Source organism: Fusarium pseudograminearum, chromosome 1 (genome assembly GCF_000303195.2).
Source record: "Fusarium pseudograminearum CS3096 chromosome 1, whole genome shotgun sequence".
Lineage (NCBI taxonomy): Eukaryota > Fungi > Ascomycota > Sordariomycetes > Hypocreales > Nectriaceae > Fusarium > Fusarium pseudograminearum.
In genome coordinates this window covers 3,931,821-3,952,785 of record NC_031951.1, presented here as the reverse complement: position 1 = coordinate 3,952,785, position 20,965 = coordinate 3,931,821, and the positions used below count along the sequence as shown (strand labels likewise).

Sequence of the window (20,965 nt, the reverse complement as noted above, 5' to 3'; positions counted from 1 at the left end):
CTCGTGGCAGGTGCGCAGGAGTGAGGGAGGGGCGGAAGGTGACATCACACTTATCGCATTATCTGTTTCTTTGACTCTCAATGTTCTTTGTGGGATTTCATGTATTGCCCTATGTGATTATGGATTCTCTTGTATTTCTGATATCAACCATGGTAGCTCGTTTCTCTAGATATCAACGACTTTATTCTACTTACACCGGACCTTGTCTTCGGCGCTAATTAAGCAACCTGTAACGGGACGATCCACAGGTTGCCGATGAGGCCCTGAGATAGTGGGGTCAGCTGAACCTAGTGCTGTAGCCGGTAGGCATTCGCATTGGAATCGTCCTCGGTATCAAAAATGTTGACAGGTATGAACATAAGATATAAAATTATTAGGGCAGTTTATGCTTAGTACTTAGACATGCTTTAGACTACTTAGTATTTCTATACCCTAAGACTTGGAAGGCTAACCTTCCTGCTACCCACTAGAGGTGTAGGCTTTATTTCTGAAGCTTCTCCCCAGACGGCGACGATGACAGAATAAGGGGTGTGTAAATCCTGTTCGTCTTTCAACTAGGGTAGCTTGCGTCTGATACCTAGTTTATCACTTGTGACTCTAAAATGGCATATGCTAAATTCAAATATTGCTTGATGGTTTAAATCTTCTGCGTGCTCTTACGTGTATTCAGTGCAGTTGCCAGAGAAAACTGCCTTAGTAGGTACCTTCGGTATTAGAACTGCATCTGTTAGCGAACTAGCCCGTTATCCATGTCATGATAACCTAACGAAAAAAAGCTGTGCCCCACTACTAATCCATCAAGTCTTTTGCGTGACTCGATTCTAACTTAGACCTGCCCCGCGACCCCTTCAACACCCCGACATTTCAATCAGATCCAACTCAGATACCGAATTCCCCTCGACACTTGCATTGAGCTCGATATACGCTTTTCTATCACCATTCGATTTAACATGGCTGCTGCTACGGCCACCACTACAATGTCCAGCGCGACACATCCTCTCGTCACAAAGTGGTCTTCTCGATACCGTGGGGTAAGTCTCTTTGACGGAACTTGCTCATGACACCACTTTACACCAGGAGCTTCAGCGACATGACGTCCGAATAGAGTTCCAATATACTTATGAGGCGCATATCAATACTCAATCATAAACTAACGCTCTACAGGCTACTGTTGAGGACCTCGACCCCCCAGCCGCCCTCTCTCTCAACCCCTCCGATGCCATTTCTCTCGCTCTCCTCTCCGCTTTCGAGCGCGACTACACCCACTTGACCATCGTTGATTCCGATAACCGCGCTCTCCTGGGCTACATTTCCATCCCACATTTGCAGTCGCTGCTCGACTCGGGCAAGGTCAAGCCCAACGATCCTCTCTCAACCGCCATGACACGTTTCCAGCGCAAGGGCCGCACCTACAAGGTCATTACCATGGAGACCACCCTCGAAGAACTCGAAGACTTTTACCGCGGAGGTGTGCCCGAAGGACCTTGGGAGCAGGAGTTTGCAGTCATTACGGATGAGAAGAGGAGGTTTGTCCTGGGCGTTGCGACAGTGCAGGATCTCGAGGAGTTTGTGAAGCGAAGACCCGAGTAGATCGTCAACTTTTCGTTTTGGAATCAATGGAATCGGTTTTGAAGAGTATAGGTTATAGGGAGGGCGGCAACAGGAAAGGCAAAGCATCTTGAATGGGCGTTGGGGAATAATGATCTAAACATCATAAGTCTGTGACGGGCTCGCTGCAGCCCGTCAAGCAGGAAAGCTGCTTTCAACATAGCGCAATACCCTGGGGATAATAAACCTTGCTGGATATTACTTTCACGTATAAATTGCATAAACATTTACGAATCTGGTTGGCTTGGTTGATCAAGTATCTATTCATTTATTGAGGAAGCTGATCCGTAGGGCATCGAGGTAGAAACCAGTATTCATGTCGTTAATCGTCTATCAATGTAGGGGTACCTTGGATCTGTCGGATCTAAGCCTGGTAGTCGTAGATGAGCTTGGCCGTGACCCTCTGGGAACCTTTGGTTACCAGGACGTGCCTGACATATCTCCTCTCACCCTTAACCTCCTCGAAACCCCAGATCTGGTTGGCAACCCAACCATTGTCAACACTCTCCGCGATGCTCTGGACGAACTTGCCGTCGGCCTCAACGAGCCAGCCCTGCTTGAGAAAGTCGTCCTCGACCTGGTCGAGAGTGACGAATCGGGAACGACCCTTGACAGAACCGAATAGCCAGTCAGAGTGTTCACGCTGCTCAAAGTCGAGACATCGGTTCTCCTGGGTGCTTGTCAAGCCAGAGGCAGACTGGGTGATGTCGATATGAGTGAAGACGTCAGTAGAGGTGTTTGGCTCTTTAGGAGGGGCACTGTATTGGTTGACATCAATTGTAATTGTAGCCATTCCAATGCCCTTGCGAGTAAGGTAGCCGATACCCTGGAGGGCGAGGATGGGCTCTGAGCTATCAGAGAGTGACTTGTTCTATTGCGCGGTGTTTGTCAGTCTCATGATTCAACTATATACATATATGAAGTGGAGGGATAAAACATACGAGAACCCATTTACCACTGAGGTCAGTAATGGTCTTTTCAGCAGGGGCAGCCATTTTTGCGGTAATTGGGATTGGAAAAGGATGAAAAAATGTTTCTGTGAAGGAATATTGTGAGGGGAAGAATATTGTTTGTTGGGAAAAGCGAGTAGAGTCGGCTACCAGCGATTGAGGCGTCGGTTGATAGGTAAGGCTGTGTTGGCTTGAGCTGAGTTGGCGGTTGGTGGATCTAAATGACGCTACCAAACTGCAGATGCGCTTTCTTCGAGTATATACAGTAACTTTCACTTTGGACAAACAATTGTTTACGATAAAGAAGGTATAGATGGCACTGATTTTATAGTCATAATGTCCTGCTCGAACATTGGCTGCATTTATATGCTTCCTTTCGGCGAAGCCAAGCACGGATATTAATCACAAGTAACACCGAGCCATGACGCAAAACGCCGAGGTCAACGGAACGGGCCAATGGAAGGGTTATGTTTATCATTTTCTATGCAAAATATCTACATACGCACGCCTTGACGTTAATTTTAATCCCGACTCTATTATACCAAAGTGGTAGGTGATCAGTTGTCACAAGCACATGACAGAAGCACTACAGGCCATGTTGGGTTTCTTCCAGTGCGGGGTTGGAGTAGGAAAGGCTGAGCTATGATACACAAGAGACATGTCCAACTCAAAGCTACAAAGGTCGGACATGGTTCGAATTCGGAAGTTGTATCCGTATGGGATGACAAACGCCGTCGGACTCTAAGCTTTGATCGTGTCACTGACGAGACTAAGTGTATGTGTATTAGGAGGTAGGTAGGTATGAACAACGGGATACCAAGCAATAAAGCGATTTGTGACTGGTCAAGTACAATGTTGTAATACATATGTTTATCAATATTTATTTAAATCAAGCCCCCCATGACGAAGAATAGTGTCAGCACTCAAAATCATCTGATGAATTACCCCTGACAAATGCAGAATTCCTCGACCTTTAATACCAGCCCTCCATATCAAAGTTCACGACGTCGACCAAGATTTTCCAGCCAGGATCCTCTCCCCGCAATGCCAATCCCTCACTCTCCACAGATTGAGTCTTTACTATTATTTTCCTCCACGTGTCTCCTTCGTAAGCCTCGGCTCAGTCATGAGTCTCTAGCGCCTTCATTAATGAAAATAAAATACCTTGGCAACCTGAGTTCTACAGTATGCCTTGGGATTTGTAAGAGCACGCACACGCGATGCTGTTGCACAACAGACATACATCCAAAAAGGACAATCGTATGCAAAATCCATCTTGAATATGCAATGTATTTGGCTGTATTATTAGTCTACCCTCTGCTCGGGGCACACCCATCATCCACAACCGCCACCTTTCAAAATTCCACTATACAAGTCGTGCTTTATGTATAACATCTTGTCTACCACCCCAGGCATCGTCATCGTCATCTGCTGATAATCCTTGTTTGACAGACTCAGCGCTGAATCTGCTGCAGCTTGATTCTGCCAAATCCTCTCACTGCCGCTCCTCATGCCTGTGGCCTTCCATCACGCCGGGTATCGATCGTCTCTTCCAGCAACAAGCGGAATATTCGCTGAGTCGAGTTCATGCAGGAAACAAGTCAAGATCCATCTGGATATCCATATATCCCATGCACATCATATTATGCCATGTCGCATCCTTCTTCTCGACCATCCTCTCAAGGCCACCACTTCATCTTCTTGTAGCTTTCGATCACCTCCTCGATCAACTCCTTGGTCAGCGTCGGTTTCTTGTACTCGAAGCCTAATAGTGTCTTGAGCCGCGTCCCATCCATACTGAGATCTGTATCCTTGAGCAGTTCCTTTTCCATAAACGGAGTCAATGGTCCTGGTCGCGTGATGCCCGCATCGGCTAGAAGATCCGCCCATGGCCCCAGAAGTTCATCGTTGACGTCGTCTACAACGCTGTCGAGGTTGAGACGGGCAAAGGTACTGATGAGTTGACCTTGGAACCCAGTCTCGATTTTGAAAATGTCGCCGATAATGGTCGCTATAGTGCCTTGACTCGTCGCGCCCTCGTCCACGATGTTGAAAATAGGAACCTTGCCCATGCTGGCTTCATCCCACTTCGCCTTGCCGGCGTCGTACCAAGCCGCAATATCCCACAGTGCGCGTGTGACATCGTCGATGTGTGCTGTGTTAGTTCGGAGATCTTTGGTCCAGAGCCACTTCATTTCGTCCTCCAGGTGTTGGTAGGTACGAGCCATGCACAATGCCGTCGCAACCCACTGGGAGGCATAGGGCCCGTATACGTGCGGTAGACGCACAATTATAAGGTTAAGACTGTAAGCCACGTCAGTACACAAATTGCCTAAAACTCCAGTCACACCATACCCTTCAATCTTGGAGAGTTCCTCCTCGGCTTGCAACTTAAAGACAGCAATACGATTCCATGGTTTCAACTTATCGACTTCCTTACTTGGCGACGAGTCCGACTTGTACACCATGCCTGTGCTCAGCTCGAAGAAGGCCTTGACGCCTCTCTTCGCTGCCTCTTTGCCCACTGCAATGGAGAGGTTCAGAGACCTCAGCTTGTAAACCTCATCCTCTTGCGAATATCTCGTCTCGCCACCACAGTTGAAGACATAATCCCATTGCTTTCCGTCGGGTCGGTCAAAGATCCTTGCTAATCCTTCTGCACAAGGGAAAACGATTCGTTAGCAAACTAATCAAGAACAGAACCCATTGGTACCAACGCAAGGTGCCCAATGGTAGCGTGATCAGCACAAAATCTTACCAGGTCTGCTGGCATCGGCTTGCATAAATTTGTCCTGGGAACAGGCTTCAGAGAACTCAGGAGCCAGCCATGCCAGTTGAGGGAGAACCTTGTCGACAAGTCTAACGTCGGAGGCGAGGTCATTCTGGTGTATATGGAGGGCCAGGAAACGGCCGATATAGCCGAGCCCTCCAATGATCAAGACCGAAGGCTTCTCGGCCATGGTCGTGAGAGTTGTGGCGGTCGAGTCGTGATATTATATTCGTGCGTGAACGTGGGGTCGAGATGAGGGCGCAGATGTCTCGACGTCGGCGGCGCAAAAACAGCTTGCTGGAAGGCGAAGTTCTAACAAACAGCGTGTGTCTCAACTTCGAATATTTAACAAGATGCGTTGGCTAAATCTTGTCTATGTTGAGCTCGAAAAATGGCTGTTGTGTGAGGAATATCGAGTTTGAGTGCAGTATTGGAACGAGATTATTCGGCCTCAGGGGTCAGAGGATTACAGCTGAGTAAAGGTACGCCAGCCAAGAGGTCCCACGGGGTGCCAGAGGTGGACGGATATGCGAGAATCGGTGTGATTTAGCGTTGGTCGAAGCGAGGTCGTTCGGGTCCCTCGTGGAGAGAGTGGGCTGGGCAATGACCTAGCTCAGTAGTTTGATTGTGAGAGAAGGGCCGTAACCTGGTAGGGAGTCACGCACGTAAGTATTTATTGGGACATCAAGGAGTAAGTGCTTAGGACATACAATAGTACAGGTTTAAGTACTGTGCTTAATATTGAGCCCCAAGAGTGCTGGTGCGACGACGGCGTAAAGGCGATGTGCGGGAGCAAAGGGGAACAAGTTTGATCCAAGGCGGGAAGGCAACGGGAGGACGGACGGAAGACGGAACCAGATGGGCGGGATGGGATGTGGTGGGAGTGGAGGGAAACACGATCAACAGATGTAGCAATTTCAGCTTTTGCGAGGGCACGAGGCGACGCACCAACCGCTTGCTGGGACGAGCAATGGATGACCAGGGGCTTGGGCTAACGTCAAAAGATCCGAACCCTCCAAAACTGTTGGTTTTGAACGAAAAAGGTCGCGAGACTTGAGCAAGAGTTTACACTGAGTTCAGAACCGGGCAAGAAATAGCAAGCAAGAGCATCGGGTTCCCGAAACTGCTTTGATGAGGGGCTGGTTTGATGAATAGAAGGAGAGCCAGAATGACGGTGGATCTCCTGTTGGGAAAGACGAGGGGAAGAATCGGCCAGTGTAAGAGTGAGTGGGATGCGATGTGGACTCCTTTCCCAGTAAAAGGGGCCCAAGTTTTGATGCTGGCTGGTCTCTAGTTTAATGAGGGGCGTGTTGTGGGTTCATGGGCGTGAAAGGCCCTGTCAAAAGGTTGACATTTTATGCCCTACCGACTGTCAGGCACCAAGCTGTTGCTCAGCTTATTCCTTGAGACTGAGACTCTTGTTTCATGATACTTGTTGGCCTTGAAATCTCATGCCTCGACAAGGTCACCTTGTGTTGGCTGTATCAAGCCTCTAGCGGACTCGATGGGCGGCCATGCATTGTATCGAATAAGTACAACAGACCGAAGGAAGCGCTGGCCTGAAAGATGAGTTATGAATGCATGTGGGCGGACTGTGGAGGGGTCTTTCCAACTCATGTGCAGTAGTAGTACATAGGTACCTAGGTACTATTAAAAAGGGTGTCCGCTTGACTGCTCCATTCCTAGTCTCAGGTCAAGGCTTGTGTCAAAATATCGCTCTTTGCTTGGCTTGGGTTGAAATTTGTCATTGTAATCTTGAAGACGCTCAGCTGTGGCTACTTCATTTGACTTGCTTTCATCAATCCTTCGGCACTTGATCTTGGCAGGAATCTGGCGAGTACGTCTTCAATTGCGAGTCAAGACAAAAACAGGGTTGCGAAAAAGATGCAGAAATCCAAATTGTGTTAGGTTAGTGGGGGTAACCGTCCCGTAACTTAGCTGGCGGAGATGAAAATTGGCGGTCATGCGGCTGGACGAGCAGAGCTGCAGGTTGGATTTGCAAGATGCCCCGTTCATCATATCGCCGGGCTAACACCTAGCTACCGAGCTTGCAGTGGGCCTCCATGTTCGTCATTATTCTTATGACAGGGGGGCATGCCAACGTAACAGGGGTCAAGAAGCATGACAATCGCTGTCCTGTCCGAGTCGACGTTTAGGTAAATACCTAGGGAGTTTGTTGTCTGCATGCGCTCTGAAAGTTACCAATGAGCCGGCCGGAGTTAATAAGCTGTTGGTATGTACAGGCATGACAGGTAGTTACTACTTGAAATGTCGAGTCCGTTTATATATTCCGGGCACTTGTCCTTTGTTGCGAGTTGCCTTGTCTAGAAGGTCTGGTCAAAATGATGTTCTTGGAAGTGCAAGTTGGTTGAAACATATTGCGATACCCTCTGAGCGGTCGAAGAAACGTAACGCTTAGTTATATGAGATTGCGTTAATCAACTTTTGTTCCTTTGGGAGCATTTCCAACGGGCTGGCACAAATCAGCAATGAGGTTGGTTCTCTGCCCGGCGAAGCGAGCCGAAGAATGCCATCTTGTCTCACCCAACTGTCTTGGTAGCTAATATAGTGTCTAACGGAAATTGGGGTTGGGTCTGCGCTTGCATACAGGCCAACTTTGACGTCTTGTCGACAAAGTTGGAAAATCAGCCAAGCAATGGTTGCTGCGTGATAATGTCGATGTACTGTTTTGAATTCTTGCGAGAGTTTAGCGCTGGATACCGGCATGCCAGTCGATCCAAGATCCCGCCCGGACCGCCACAGGGCCATCTTGATCTTTTTGCTTTCAGAGAAGTGGTGGTACCGAGTGCAACCGAGCCAGACAGCCAACAAATTAAGCCACGCAAAGCTTTGGCGTTCATTGTCCGATACCCATCCAGCATTTTATTGTGTGCCTGAAGCGAAGGTTGAGAAAATTGTCAATCGTTAGGGACGCCTGTAGTAATCGCCCATGTCTGTCAGATGGGGATGTGGGAAGTGGGAAGCGGCAGGAACAGGAACGGCACGATGCGGGGTCTTTTTTCTAGAATTCTTCCATTTGCGTATCTACCAATGACGGAGGAAATGGATATTGTTCTAGAAAAACTGAGGAATGAATTAGAAAAAATGGATGTGATGATTAAAGCGTTCATTCCAAGTTTTGCATCAAAGTCAAGCCTCAGACGGCAGTCAATCCCTTCCTACTTTCCAAGTATCGTCTGTTTACAACATCCCACCCAAATCTCGGCTCAAGTACAGGTAGCTGAGGTAGGAGGTGCCCGCCACAGCCCTGCAACTCCCAAACAGGTAGCAAGGGAGTGTAAGCCAGGGCGCTCCTGCCACTTCACTTACACTTACACCCACCTTCGGGACAAATATTGAATTCGCCCATCTCTTCCCTGTCATCTCACTATTTTCCCAGTGGCCTCTCATAACTCTATAGACCGGGCTCTGTTCTATTTTAGCACCTAGGTAGTTCTACACCAAGTAATGCCATCTACAACACCAGCGCTTAGGTACCTAAAGTACACCACAGCGAGCAGCATCAACGAGTCCAAGCGTCCAAGATATTGATCAGTATATGAACGTGCACACGGCGCGTTACGACACGGTCTTCGGACCATTGGTATTAAGATTCAGATCCTACCGCACTGCACCAAAACTCCGGGATCCGTTGGCCTGGTCTGCATGACATGCGCGACACAGACCTCAATGCGGCTATGGAGCAAACGAAGCGAGCGAGCGACCGAGAAATAATGCAATCCTTGTTGGCCTCGGGTCGCTGTTGGACATGGCTATCGAATATCGCCCGATCCTCTCTGCCTTGCATTCCGTCGCCGAAACTCGTTTCACCAACTTGAGCTCCTTGGTCTTGCCCAGTTTATCCAGTTCCATGCCACGGCTGACGATGCCAAGGTCTCCTTGTCATTCGGTGCTATCTTCTGTCATATGTGACAAGGCAGGGCTGTTGACCTGCTGCATCTTACAACCACTTGCTATTCTCAGCTCGGCCTCAAGCTCGCGCCCACCCTACCACCTCCAGTCATGGGTGGGCCCCCTTTCGTTGCGAAGATCCTTCAAAGCGTATCATCTGGCTATGTTAATGCCGTGCGTACAAGGCTATAAGCCTGTCACTAATCTCGCAATGCTCTCTCCATGCATTTCTGCAGAACTTGCGATGTTTCTGACTCAGAAGAGACTGAGTCCATCTTCCTTAGCGTGACCTGGCGTTCTACATGAACGATGCATACAAGCCACTATCTGTCGTGAAGCTGAGCCCTATGAACTACTACGTAGATACTGCCTCTAACAAAACATCGCCAACAGAAAACCGGAACGAAGGTAGCTTGAATTGCAGTTCTCATCTACTTGGACCCCAGCTTAAAAGTTCAGGAGTGTCTTTATCTACACAAGCCTGGTTAACCACATGCGTCTCTATTTGCCCATTGCCAACTTGGCAACAAAACAACTTCGCTTTGAGGATAAAATCTGATCGTCGTCCAGGATCTAACTTGGCCAATGATCCCGGTAGCTCCTGCAAGTACGATCTCTGCACGTTAGGGTCAATGCTAAAGTTGATACTATGCTGGTCTTAGTAACCAGTTCATCTCCTTTTCCATGTTGTTCTATTGGGAAGTCTGTTCGTCACGGGAAAACGGGCCGGTCCAAAGGCGTACTGGCTATCTACCCGCTTTCGACTCACAATACCAGTTGATAAGCAATTGCGTCGTCGATATGTGGTTATAGCAATACTAAGTTTTCCTGGGGTTACTCGCATCAAGTATATCACACAGTAGGACGATTATAGTTTGAACGTTATAATCATGCTTGAGAATCTTGTCAGGTAACAATTTGGCAAGAAAGAGCTCGTCCAAAGAAATCTACTGTCGTACCTGATCTGCACGCTCCACGATAGTATGACAGGTAATGTTCATCTACAGTGCCACAAAAGTTGAAATCAGTCTATCAAACGTATTGCTCTTATAAAAACACCACACACAAGTCGACTAGGAGACGTTTTCCGCGTCGATCATTTCCTCATGCTTCCAATGAGTTCTCGCTGCGCCTCACGGTCTCGTGCTCCCTCGCTCAAGCTACCAATGCTCCTCAGGTCACCCACAACATCCTTGGCCTTGCCAAAATAAACCTCTTGCAGTAGATTGCGCATCTTGAGTTCCATATCCTCAACCAATCGTCCGACGTTGGCAATGTGACTATCGTCGTTCTCGACAGGGAGATCCTGTTCGACCTGGCGTGTCATGTTGCCGCTCAGGTCCATTTCACCCAAGTTACCACCAGAAGTTGACAATGTCAAAATCACAGTAGATGTTAGCTTATAGTGGGTGCTTCTTCCTCGTTCGATGGCCTCGAAAACATGGATAGAGTCCCAGACACCCTCGGAATTGCCGCCTTGAGGAGAAGCTGCAATTAGAGGTCCAGTTAGCGAGATACCTGACAGTGTTGGCAGGGGGCCTTCCTACATTTCTTGAGGAGCACAACTCCTGCGAATCCATCGTCAAGATTCCAGAAATAGACACTGCTCACACCACCTTCGTAATATAAATCACGGTAGACGTCGAAAGCCTCGTTCGCCTTGACTTCCATCTTGCGAACACGCTCGCTCGGGATCGCACCTTCGCCCGCACCCTCATTACCGCCAGCACCTACACCTCCAGATCCAGCCTCATCCAGAGGCGGGTCGAACTGGTTGGACCACGGTGAGCGGTAGCTATCACCATCACGGTTGTAATCGCAGAGGAGGTAGTCTCGGCCTGTCTGCTTGCAGCGGCGCACGGTGAGGGGCTGGTCGACAGATGAGAGGAGATCTTCGGTCAGATCAGGGGCGATAGAGATAATAGCGTTAAGATGGTCGGTTGTCTGCTTAGGATTGAGGCGGCGCAGGAGGTCGCTGAGATAAAACGGTCAGCTATAAGGGGAAAACGTCGCTGTACGGGGGGGAGAGGGCTCACAGAGCTGAATCAAAGGGATCGACGGCCATTGTAGCGATATATCGGGCTCTCTGGCTGGTAAAATGCGTGGGCTGGGAATTTTCTTCTTCTTGTCAGTTGGAAATGCCCAGTGGTTTGGTCTTCAGGCAATGCACCATGTTGAGGTGAAGCTCTGAGACGTTATGGAGTAGCGGGGTCGTCTGGAGCTTCGTGTGGAGTACGTACTTCATCTTGCATGGAGCTCAACTTAATATGGTTCTTCCTAATTGGGACTTGACGACAAAGCCATTCTGTGAACCAAAATGAAGCAGTGAATATGCCAGTGGCTTAGAGAGCCTAGCTGGATTCAGTAGCCATGAACATCATTCTTAGAGGCGGTGGGAAGCAAGAATGACAATTCATCATACCAAGAGGCTTATTGAAAATTCAAGAACGGAATAAGAAGAGATACTTAGCACAAATATTAAGGAAATGGAAATCGATTAATTCAAAATAAAGCCTCATTCTTAGAAAAAATGAAAATATCAAACCGTCGATGATACGTAGCCAAGACAAGTACTACAATGCTAGACGGTTGATGATCAGTAAAGGCGAGTCAACCTGTCGCTTGCTCAACCATCTGACCAATCCCTAATACATCCATCGCGTTATCCCAACGTCCGGTCTAGTTCCTCCCGATAGTTCAGTAACCCATATGAATAGTAGTTCCTCTTGCGTCGCCTAACAGAACCCCGTACAAGAAATAGAGTACCTATCCCCCTCTCCTCTCGTAAGTTCTGGACCGAACCACCTTCTCAACCCACGATACAGCCAATTTCGCCTCCAACGCCGCGCCCGGAAAATCCACCAGTTGGGCGAATCGCCTAAGTGACCTCGAAATTTTGACAAAAGAAACTGAAGCCATTCGTCATTCCAATAAGCCTTATCAAGTAGGCAGCTGAGTCGAGCTGGCCAGGTTGGAGTTCAAGGTTGCCAACAAGCTGCGTGAAGCTGACTCGCTGACCTGCGCGAAAGAGAGCCGCGCCTTTCGAGACTCGATGAGCCTGCTGACCGGAGCAGGCTTTGTGTAGTTATGTAGTGTTATTGCTGTTGAATATTCATTCAATACAGTTACCACATATCAGACAGTAAGCTTTCTCAGTCCAGGTCTTGTCGCCGCCCGTCACATTCTCACGCAAATCACGAATTTCCCAAAATGTGGGACCATCTTGCATTTTGAGGCTGGCCTCAAAGAGTCCTAAGTAAGGCTTGTGGTCTGCGGCCTTCTTCTTGCGACCCTTCTTGGCCGAGCCTTTGGTCGACGCTGCGGCGATAGTTCGCGATGCTGTTGGTCCGGGTGTCGGGGTTTCGGTGTCTCTGGTAGTTTCGCGGATGCCCTTCCTGACGTGAACATTATCTTGTGTTTCTCCAGAGCGGACATCGATCGTTGGCTGGGTCTCTTTCTCCTCGGCATCGGTAGGCGACAGGGGACGTGTTGCTTCTTCGGGCTTTTCTTCCTTGACAGTCGCTCCCTCGGTCCGGTGAGGCTTATCGTTGCCTAGGCGTTCATAAACTTGCATGAGTACGTTATGGGCCAGGCATTCACGATGCATCCATTGGCCGCACTCCGAACTCGTACATCCTATGAGAGTCTTATCGGGATTTGCGGGGGTTTGACATTTGCACATTATATCAACGGACTACATGAATATTAGTCCAATTCAACGGGAAGTAGGCTACCGCGCAACATACCGAAAGCTGTGAGTTACGGAAGTCGTATGCTTGTCGCCAATATAGCGCGTCTTGGATCTCCTCGTCGTCGGCCTCAATCCACTGGTTAACTGATGCGGGTGCCGTTACACTAACAACATTGATAATATCCACTGGAATGATTGGTCAGCTATGCTGCCACAAGAGTACCGGTTAGCATTCTGGAACATACTGTGGTTGGATGCGATTAGCTCGTTGTGTCCATGGTATGGCTGGCGACCCTGCACGGACTTCTTGCCGTCAACGGTACCAGGAGGCAGCTCGTCAGGCCAGTACATCCAGTAAACGCGTGCATAGACATGGTGCTCGTCGGAAGCTCGGATCTCAAGGATGCGCGCTACCCACGATTCTTCTCTACTGTCTTTTTTATAGGCGCCATTGCTTTCATTCTGAGCCTTTTGGTGCTCGACGGTTGACTCGTTGGCGACATAGACGAAACCTTCGCTGTAGTACTTGATGCTATTAACTATCAGATGTTAACAATAAGACCCTCAAATGTCGCGACGGCGGCGTTCCATCAGATAAGTACTTACGGACGAAGCTGTTGTATCGCGTCATGTCTTGCCATCGCTTCCCAGGCTCGACTGTGTAATACAAGTCCATGGTGTCATGGGTCTTGAAGGTGCCTGTTGGAGAAAAGGGAGAAATTTGAATTTGAACTCGTTTGTCGTCATCTTGACCGTCGCGCTTCCGCTTTTTGTTTTTGTGACGTTCCTGTTCTGCGCGCGATGGATTATTCGTGTAAGCAATTAGAAAAGGACACTCTGCGCGATTCTCCTCCCCGACGGATCGCGATCGTTTGCGATTGCTCATTGTGGCGGTTTGATGCGGTTGGGTATGACCGCGTCGAGAGTGGAGAGAGAAGGAGGGGTTTCGAGCGACAGACAGCTAATAGCGCGATGAAAGGGTGATGAGAAGGATGAAAATAAGACGATGAAGATGCAAAAAGGATTATTTGGATATGGTGGAGCAATTTTTTGATGGCGCGTTGTATGTGAAGCCGAGCCCAAGCTGTCTTTGAGCGACAGATCGCGGCCTGCGATGTCCTGTGCACGGAAGGCTCGATTTGTCTGGGTGAGCAACGTCGCAATCTGCGGAAGAACTAAGAATCGGGCCAAAAGCACGAAGATGTTGTGATCACGTGATGTGACTTGCAATGGGGCCACCTAAGCTGATGGACGGAGTTATACCCAAGTTGTCCAACGCGTCAGAACAAGTCTTAGCTACCTATTATTCCATGCGAGTCTTGGCGTTCTTCTATCAAAAGTTAGGAAAGGATTGGATTGGATTGCAGCTGAAAGTGGTTGGGACATTGAAGGTAGAATGAAAGTGGATAAGGAAATGATATGAACTTACTTACCTAGGTACTCGTGTAAGTGCAAAGTTTTAGTTTATCAGTTACCGACCTAGGCAAGTGCACTTTAGCTGTTTCAAGACGAAGGAAAGACGTCGGGAGAAAAAGGTAGTAGGTCTGTCGCATCGCATTCTGTACTCCCACCCCTGGACATGAGAAGCATACAGGGGAGCCATAGCAGTTAATATTAACAGGAAAACCCGCATATTTAACTAAGAAACCTCAGAAGTGTGTTTACAATTTATTCACAGAAACATCTGATCCATTATCTACGATCTACATCCCTCCACATTTAACCCATTTACATTGCTGTAATGACATAACTGATCATCCAACAAACGCCGTCGCTATGCTACTTACCTAGGTATTCAATAACAGCTCGCCAAGTCAGCGACCTGCACGCTCATCATCAATGCTTTGTCCATGTTCTCTCTCATAATCTGACAACATTCCACGGCGCTCAGCTCCATCATCACTTCCATCCTCTTCTTGTACAATCGAGTCTGTGATGGACTTTGCAAGCTTGGCGCCTTCCCGTCTGCCTCGTTCAACGTCAATGAACCATATCAGAGGCGCTGGAAAGCCAACTAAAACTGCGAGGAACCAAAAAGCAGGACGTATTGTGCCGGTCCTGTCAATAATGGCGCCCACGATCGTCGGCCCAAAAACACTGGAGCCCTTGTCCGTGATGGCGTAAAGCGCGTAAAAGGCCGCCTCGGATCCAGGTGGAATGAGCTCGCCGTATAGAGAACGACAGTAACCACTCAAGCCTCCAAGGACGACTCCATACACAGCAGCCAACGGGTACATCTCCCATGGTTGTTGGAGTCCAAAAACCCCCCAGTTCTTGACAAATGGGAGATATCCTAGTAAACCGTACAGAGGGATCAGTTCAAATAACGCGATGCAAACGAGGATGGTCTGATGGGCTTTGAGGTTGAATAGTCGCGATACCCACGACCATCCGAACGCGCCGAAGACCCCTGCAGTCGTTGAAATGACATTGATCATACCCAGTGCCCATGGCTTCATGTGGAGTTGGGTCTTGGCGAACAAAATGGCGGTGGATGACGTGGTTGCGATTGCATCAGATAATAGAAACCACCCAGCAAGGAACAAAACAATATCCAACAGACGTCTAGCCTGCTGAATTGTTTTGAAGAGACTCTTCCAGGCGTAGAGGATGTATGCGAGCCCTGCCATGATGCCTTTCCGGCCATTGTCTGCTAGGGGAGGCCCAGGACGGGGTCGCAACCACATGGCAGCAGGAATAGTGAAAACCGTCCACCAGACTCCAACCATGAACAACACAACTCTTTGGCCCCATGTCGTATTGTGCAGTGAGATGAGGACACCAATACAAATGCATTGTAGAAACAGCGCTGCGATATATCCAGTCCCGATTCCAATCGCTGATATGCGCGTTGATAGCTCTAGCTCTTTGGATGTTATCTCTGCATGGCTTGCAGTGGGCTTTAGTCGTCCGCCATCCTCGGGATGTAACAGAGGTGACGTTGCCGTAACTGGTGATGACTCAAGTTGACCTACTGATTGATCCAGAGGACGCGACTCAAATTCCGAGCTGTCGAGATCCGGGGTGGTGGCAACATTGGCCTCAATAACATCGGGGTGGTATCGCACAAGCAATGGGAGGAAGGAGTTTAGTAATACAAACGATGCGCCAAAGGAGGTGTTGGAAATGACGGTCAAGAGAGCACCGAGGATGTAGTTGTCTTTGGTGATGAAGATGTAGGACATGACCGCGAAGCTTCCAATCCAAGCAAAAGTGAGGAGAAGCTTCTTGCGGTAGTTTCCATGGTCGGCAGCACAGCTGATACTTACAACAAGCAGGGCTTGGACTAAGACGCTCACTGAGAAGGTGTACATGGCAAAGCTGGCAGTGTTGATCTCCATTCCGAACACCCAGACAATGCATTGTCCATCGCCATCGTTTTTACTATCACTCGACCCGCATGGTGTTTTTCGGTCAGAAACAAGCACACCGTTCTCTCTGGCAAGAGTTTCGAGCAGTATGGGGATAAAGGAAGCTGAAGTAGGCGTTAGCGGTGGGTCCTAGTCGGTCTACACAACGACCAGAAGCTCTATATGAACTTACCAATTCCACAAATCACATATGTTTCGGCGGCGAACGCATACGCATACCATCCTAAAAGTTCTTTCCGGCTTGTCGGACGAGCATCATGGCCAGAGTGACGCGGCACGACTGGCCGTCGCAAGTCAGCCTCACTATTGCGAGGGCTCATATCGCCGTCGCTAGAGGATCGCTCGTCGTCGGCCTCGAAAGCAGAAGTTGCGCAAGATCTAAAAGACCGTTTTGAGATATTTGAGAGTCCTGACCACGGTCTGTGATCTTTCAGACGCGGACGCTGAAGTTGAGACTGGGGTTGAGGTTGAAGGTTTGGCGCCATAGCTGCGGTGACCTTGGAGGTATGTATGCACCCGTGATCTCATCAGGCGCACGTGATTGTCGTCACAGGGTTGAGACAGGTGCTAGGCAACGCTCAACACCAGGCGCTTTTCTCGTGAGATTGGAATGGTTTCGAATTAGGATAGAGCCTTTTCTGCTCTTGAAATGCTGTGAATTGCTCCATGTACTCTGTCAGGATGTGGTAGTAAGACGAATATTGGATGAGCAGGGGAAACTAGTGTTGTTGAGAAGCAATTGCGCGCACGACGATCACGATAATAACAAGTCCGAGGAAGAACAAGAAAAGACTCAAAGATACTGAAAGGACTGCGCATTGTCGTATTCTTAAAGTTGGCTGGTACCAAGAACCAGACCAGGCCAGGCAAGGAACGGGCTATCACTGTCACATCCTCCAACATCCTGTTCATCCATGATGCATCCAGTCATGAGCCAACGACTTAAATACCATCTCATGCTACAAGTTACTCGCTAATGTATATCACAACGGCTGGATCTCGACGCCCATTCGCTACCCTTGGGTCTTCCGCCTGAAGAGTCACTGCAGACCAACATAATCAAGGCCAAATTGGACGATCCCTGAGCTATTTGGGCTCTTATCAGGGTCTTTAGATGACCGTTTCAACACTAACAAGGTGCCTGCAGTTTCTCTTAGTCGATATGTGTAGCTGTTTAATGCCGAATTGGTCTAGCTTCGGGCTTGGGTATTCAGGAAACCCACAAGGGCAGAGCCAATCCTGGAATATGGGTTTTCTCTTTCCAGCACCTTGAATCTTGAAGCGGAGCGTACTCCGCTCTCCAAGATGAACTTGTCAGCTTATTTGACTCACGAGAAGTCGAGAAAATGAGGGGAAGTGGAGACTTGAATCTCGGGAGATACTATCAAGGGATGATCCTTGATACTTGAACCTCCACTATAGATCAATCAACGTCATTGCAACCCAACATGAAGGTTGGCACACGCATGTAGTCTAAAGTGCCTACCTCTGCCTTTTAACACATTTGCGGTCAGATCTTTATTATGCAGGTCAGACAGACAGACAGACAGACAGACAGACGTTTACTTGACGTGATAAATGCAGGGAGCATCCCATATGTCACTCAGCACAACGTATCGACGGTCAACTTTACTTTAGGGTCATGCACAATAAAACAGACAATATGGAAAGCCATTTACATATTCGCAAGAGTAGTAACGACATAGTTGGGTATTTCCGAAAGAACCAATATCAACAACCGCACTACCTGGAATCGAAACAAAACCACATGTCCTCCTCAGTCGCACTCCCAAATCTGTCTCCCCTCAGCTTCGGATCGAGGCTCTACTTCTTGTGGCCAAAGATCTTGGACTTGAGCTTATCAGCCAGACCAACAGGTGTCTTGGTAACAGGCTTCTCTTCCTCTTCAGACTTTCTCTCTGGAGTTCCGACCTGAGCGTTGCCAGCGCCTCCGCGGCCAGTGTGGAAGTCTCGGCCATCTTGGCTCGGTCGGATCGCAATTTCCGGGATGATGTCCTGATCCTTTCGCTCGGTGGTGGGCGTACCTATGTCTCCAATGTTGCCAGCACCTGTTGTAGAAGTTTTGTCAACGTACTGGTTCCGGTTGTGATTAAGAAAAGACGTAGGGTAGATGCCTGAGCAGGCTAACCCGACACAGCATAGAATTCAAGATACTGTGTTGCACTGACAACACAACATGGTTGTTTGATGCAGGGTCTTGTCAGTTACTCACCTCCACGACCTGCACTGTATGCGCCATCGCCATGGCTCCCAACAATGCCAGTGCGAACGACCTCGCCGTCGACATACTCGGTGTCATCTGGCTTGAAGTTGCCAGCACCACCACGCCCGTGAGAAACTTCAGTGGACATTGTTACTAATTGCCCGATAGTATGAAGTGTATTTCAACGATGCGATTGTAGAGGTAGGTACAAGATGAGGTTGGTTGTTGGTGTTAAGACTCTGGTTGTGACATAAAAAGTCGGCCGTTCAGGCGTCAGCTGAATCGCAGGGTATGGCGACAACTTATACCACGTCGTCGTCACCGGGTGGAAGGGCAACAAAGCACAGCCATCAGGTTAAGCTTGTTTGTATCCCGTGCCTGAGACGGTCTTTGATAAGGATCAAGGAACAGGCATTAATTGCCATGGCATCATGATCAGATACAGGTACAAAGTACGAGTACATACAAAGCTGTTATCTATCGGATACTGAGCGATATCAATACCTACCAGACTATCGCCCAAACGGATTCTCTTATCAGTTCACACAAGCAGTCCCAAGACAACCGCCAAGAACGCCCAGGAAACCAGCTAAAACCAACTAAAACAGTGGTTAAAGGCCACCAAATGCAGGTTCTACAGGGCATTCAGAATCGAAACGCCAAGCACGTGCTTGATTGACAGCGGAGGGTGTGATGGTGGTCAAGATGAGTGCGACCAGTCAGAAGGCGGCCTCCAGTCTCTGTTTACGTATCCGAATTTGTTCAGCTTTGGTAATTTAATGTGGGGGACTCAACTTATCGATTCTCCAATGCTTCTCATTTCCACGGCCACGGGTCATGAATCCCGTCTTATCATGAACCTTGCATCTGTACTCCGACAAGAGTGGGATTGAACCATTGAGATTAACCGTGAGATCGGCTATGTACCTGTTCGATGAATGACCCGGTTTGTTGTCGCAATACATGCACAGAAGCTTATTGCGATGTTGATCCCATTAATAAAGTATATGCAACATATTTGCCCATTGTTAATGGTTGACACAAAGGCTCTATTTATATCACTTTCATCCTAAACAAGTATCACGAGTTGACTGCAACAGGATGGTCTATAAATTACTACTTGGGTATCATGCTCACATATCAGCCTAAAAATTCTACAACATGTAAATACAATATCCAACTCAAACCAAAACCCATAGCATGCCTCAAATCGACCCCTACTAGTAGACCAACTCCATTCTCCTCTTCTCGCACCGGATCATCCCCAACAGGCTCTTTGATCCAACCCTCCGGTACCTGGGCCAGGAAGTCATACCAGTAGTCACCCATGATCTTGTACCCTTCGTTAGTAGGGTGCAAGCAGTCCCTCAAGTTCTTTAAATCAAAAGTGCTAAAGTCCACAGCCATAACGTGCTTTCCGTCTTCTCGACGCTGCCGCACAACCTCAGGAATCATAGCCCGGTACTCGGGCATCTTGGACTTGAATCTATCGCAGGACGATAGAGGAATCGCAACGAGAACTACTGCATCCGGACAGTAACTGATTATCTGGTCAATCAGATGACCCAGACGGTTTGCGGCGCCTTTTGGTTCGCTTCCTTCCTTCGAGATCGATGACCGCCGGTCCATGTCATTTGTTCCAGCGTGAAGAAGAACAACGTTGGGTCTTTGCTCCAGAGATTCTGTGACATGATCGCTTATGTATTGAATAGTCTTGCCAGACCATCCTGCCTGAGAGTTTGCATTAGCTTCACGTCTTTGCCTCGGAAAATTGAAACTTACATGGTAGTTACTCTTCATTGATCCTCTGTGTCTTGTACCCGCAAAAACAACTTCTTCCCCTACACCCAGGTTAACGCAGATTCTTCAGAGCCATCTCAATATTCCTCAAAAACTCACGGTATAAATGTTCTGCAAGAGAAAGTCGATAACCGTTCCCATCACCACCGTTCGAACTACTCCCCGCTCCTTCCGTGATTGAGTCTCCGACACAGAGAATACGCAAAGGGACTTCTATTCTCGGCGAGTTGTCAAGGCGAATGCTGGTGTAGTTTAAGACATCGTAAGCCGTGAAGCCAGAAACGTTTCTGGCTATCTGGGCCGTGTCTTGTCGAGGTAGGGTATTTCCAGCTTGGGCTGTGCTCAGAAGGCAGAACAGAAATGCGTGCCACATATCGATGCCGCGAAATGAAGATATCTCAACCCAAGAGTATAGCTCGGATAAAAGCCTTCATTTCTGGATTTTATACCACATATTTAAAGTTGCAGCCCGAACACTAATGTTAAATCTTTTGCTGTTAGTTCTTATTGATTTTACTGTCAGCATATCTCCATGGTTCCACATCCTTTGGTGCTGATCTGCGATGAAACATCTCAATGCAAGGTACTGCATGTCTTCCGCAAATTGCTGTTATTAAATAACGCACCTATCACCGAGAC

At 48.5% G+C, this 20,965-nt stretch overlaps 8 protein-coding genes across 8 annotated transcripts, besides 1 other annotated feature; 1 reads left to right on the top strand and 7 right to left on the bottom strand.

Moving 5' to 3' along the window:
• Positions 1 to 950: 950 nt before the first annotated feature.
• FPSE_01780 (uncharacterized protein) lies at positions 951 to 1,590 on the top strand (the record flags this gene model as incomplete). The annotated part of the gene is made up of 2 exons (XM_009254899.1): positions 951 to 1,031; positions 1,165 to 1,590. 2 exons carry the CDS (start codon positions 951 to 953, stop codon positions 1,588 to 1,590), a joined length of 507 nt encoding a protein of 168 aa, XP_009253174.1.
• Positions 1,591 to 1,972: 382 nt separating this feature from the next.
• FPSE_01781 (uncharacterized protein) lies at positions 1,973 to 2,603 on the bottom strand (the record flags this gene model as incomplete). Its single annotated transcript, XM_009254900.1, has 2 exons — positions 1,973 to 2,479; positions 2,550 to 2,603. 2 exons carry the CDS (start codon positions 2,601 to 2,603, stop codon positions 1,973 to 1,975), a joined length of 561 nt encoding a protein of 186 aa, XP_009253175.1.
• Positions 2,604 to 4,237: 1,634 nt separating this feature from the next.
• On the bottom strand, positions 4,238 to 5,518 carry FPSE_01782 (uncharacterized protein; the record flags this gene model as incomplete). The annotated part of the gene is made up of 3 exons (XM_009254901.1): positions 4,238 to 4,862; positions 4,914 to 5,214; positions 5,317 to 5,518. The coding sequence occupies 3 exons, from the start codon at positions 5,516 to 5,518 to the stop codon at positions 4,238 to 4,240; spliced, it is 1,128 nt and encodes a 375-aa protein (XP_009253176.1).
• Positions 5,519 to 10,336: 4,818 nt separating this feature from the next.
• On the bottom strand, positions 10,337 to 11,305 carry FPSE_01783 (uncharacterized protein; the record flags this gene model as incomplete). The annotated part of the gene is made up of 3 exons (XM_009254902.1): positions 10,337 to 10,728; positions 10,788 to 11,215; positions 11,277 to 11,305. The coding sequence occupies 3 exons, from the start codon at positions 11,303 to 11,305 to the stop codon at positions 10,337 to 10,339; spliced, it is 849 nt and encodes a 282-aa protein (XP_009253177.1).
• An 813-nt stretch (positions 11,306 to 12,118) lies between these two features.
• FPSE_01784 (uncharacterized protein) lies at positions 12,119 to 13,817 on the bottom strand (the record flags this gene model as incomplete). Its single annotated transcript, XM_009254903.1, has 5 exons — positions 12,119 to 12,315; positions 12,370 to 12,934; positions 12,987 to 13,117; positions 13,177 to 13,470; positions 13,538 to 13,817. The coding sequence occupies 5 exons, from the start codon at positions 13,815 to 13,817 to the stop codon at positions 12,119 to 12,121; spliced, it is 1,467 nt and encodes a 488-aa protein (XP_009253178.1).
• A 928-nt stretch (positions 13,818 to 14,745) lies between these two features.
• On the bottom strand, positions 14,746 to 16,787 carry FPSE_01785 (uncharacterized protein; the record flags this gene model as incomplete). Its single annotated transcript, XM_009254904.1, has 2 exons — positions 14,746 to 16,406; positions 16,475 to 16,787. The coding sequence occupies 2 exons, from the start codon at positions 16,785 to 16,787 to the stop codon at positions 14,746 to 14,748; spliced, it is 1,974 nt and encodes a 657-aa protein (XP_009253179.1).
• A 1,046-nt stretch (positions 16,788 to 17,833) lies between these two features.
• Positions 17,834 to 17,862: a microsatellite.
• A 264-nt stretch (positions 17,863 to 18,126) lies between these two features.
• On the bottom strand, positions 18,127 to 18,674 carry FPSE_01786 (uncharacterized protein; the record flags this gene model as incomplete). The annotated part of the gene is made up of 2 exons (XM_009254905.1): positions 18,127 to 18,371; positions 18,536 to 18,674. 2 exons carry the CDS (start codon positions 18,672 to 18,674, stop codon positions 18,127 to 18,129), a joined length of 384 nt encoding a protein of 127 aa, XP_009253180.1.
• Positions 18,675 to 19,590: 916 nt separating this feature from the next.
• On the bottom strand, positions 19,591 to 20,699 carry FPSE_01787 (uncharacterized protein; the record flags this gene model as incomplete). Its single annotated transcript, XM_009254906.1, has 4 exons — positions 19,591 to 19,617; positions 19,748 to 20,257; positions 20,309 to 20,367; positions 20,426 to 20,699. 4 exons carry the CDS (start codon positions 20,697 to 20,699, stop codon positions 19,591 to 19,593), a joined length of 870 nt encoding a protein of 289 aa, XP_009253181.1.
• Between the last annotated feature and the right edge of the window lie 266 nt (positions 20,700 to 20,965).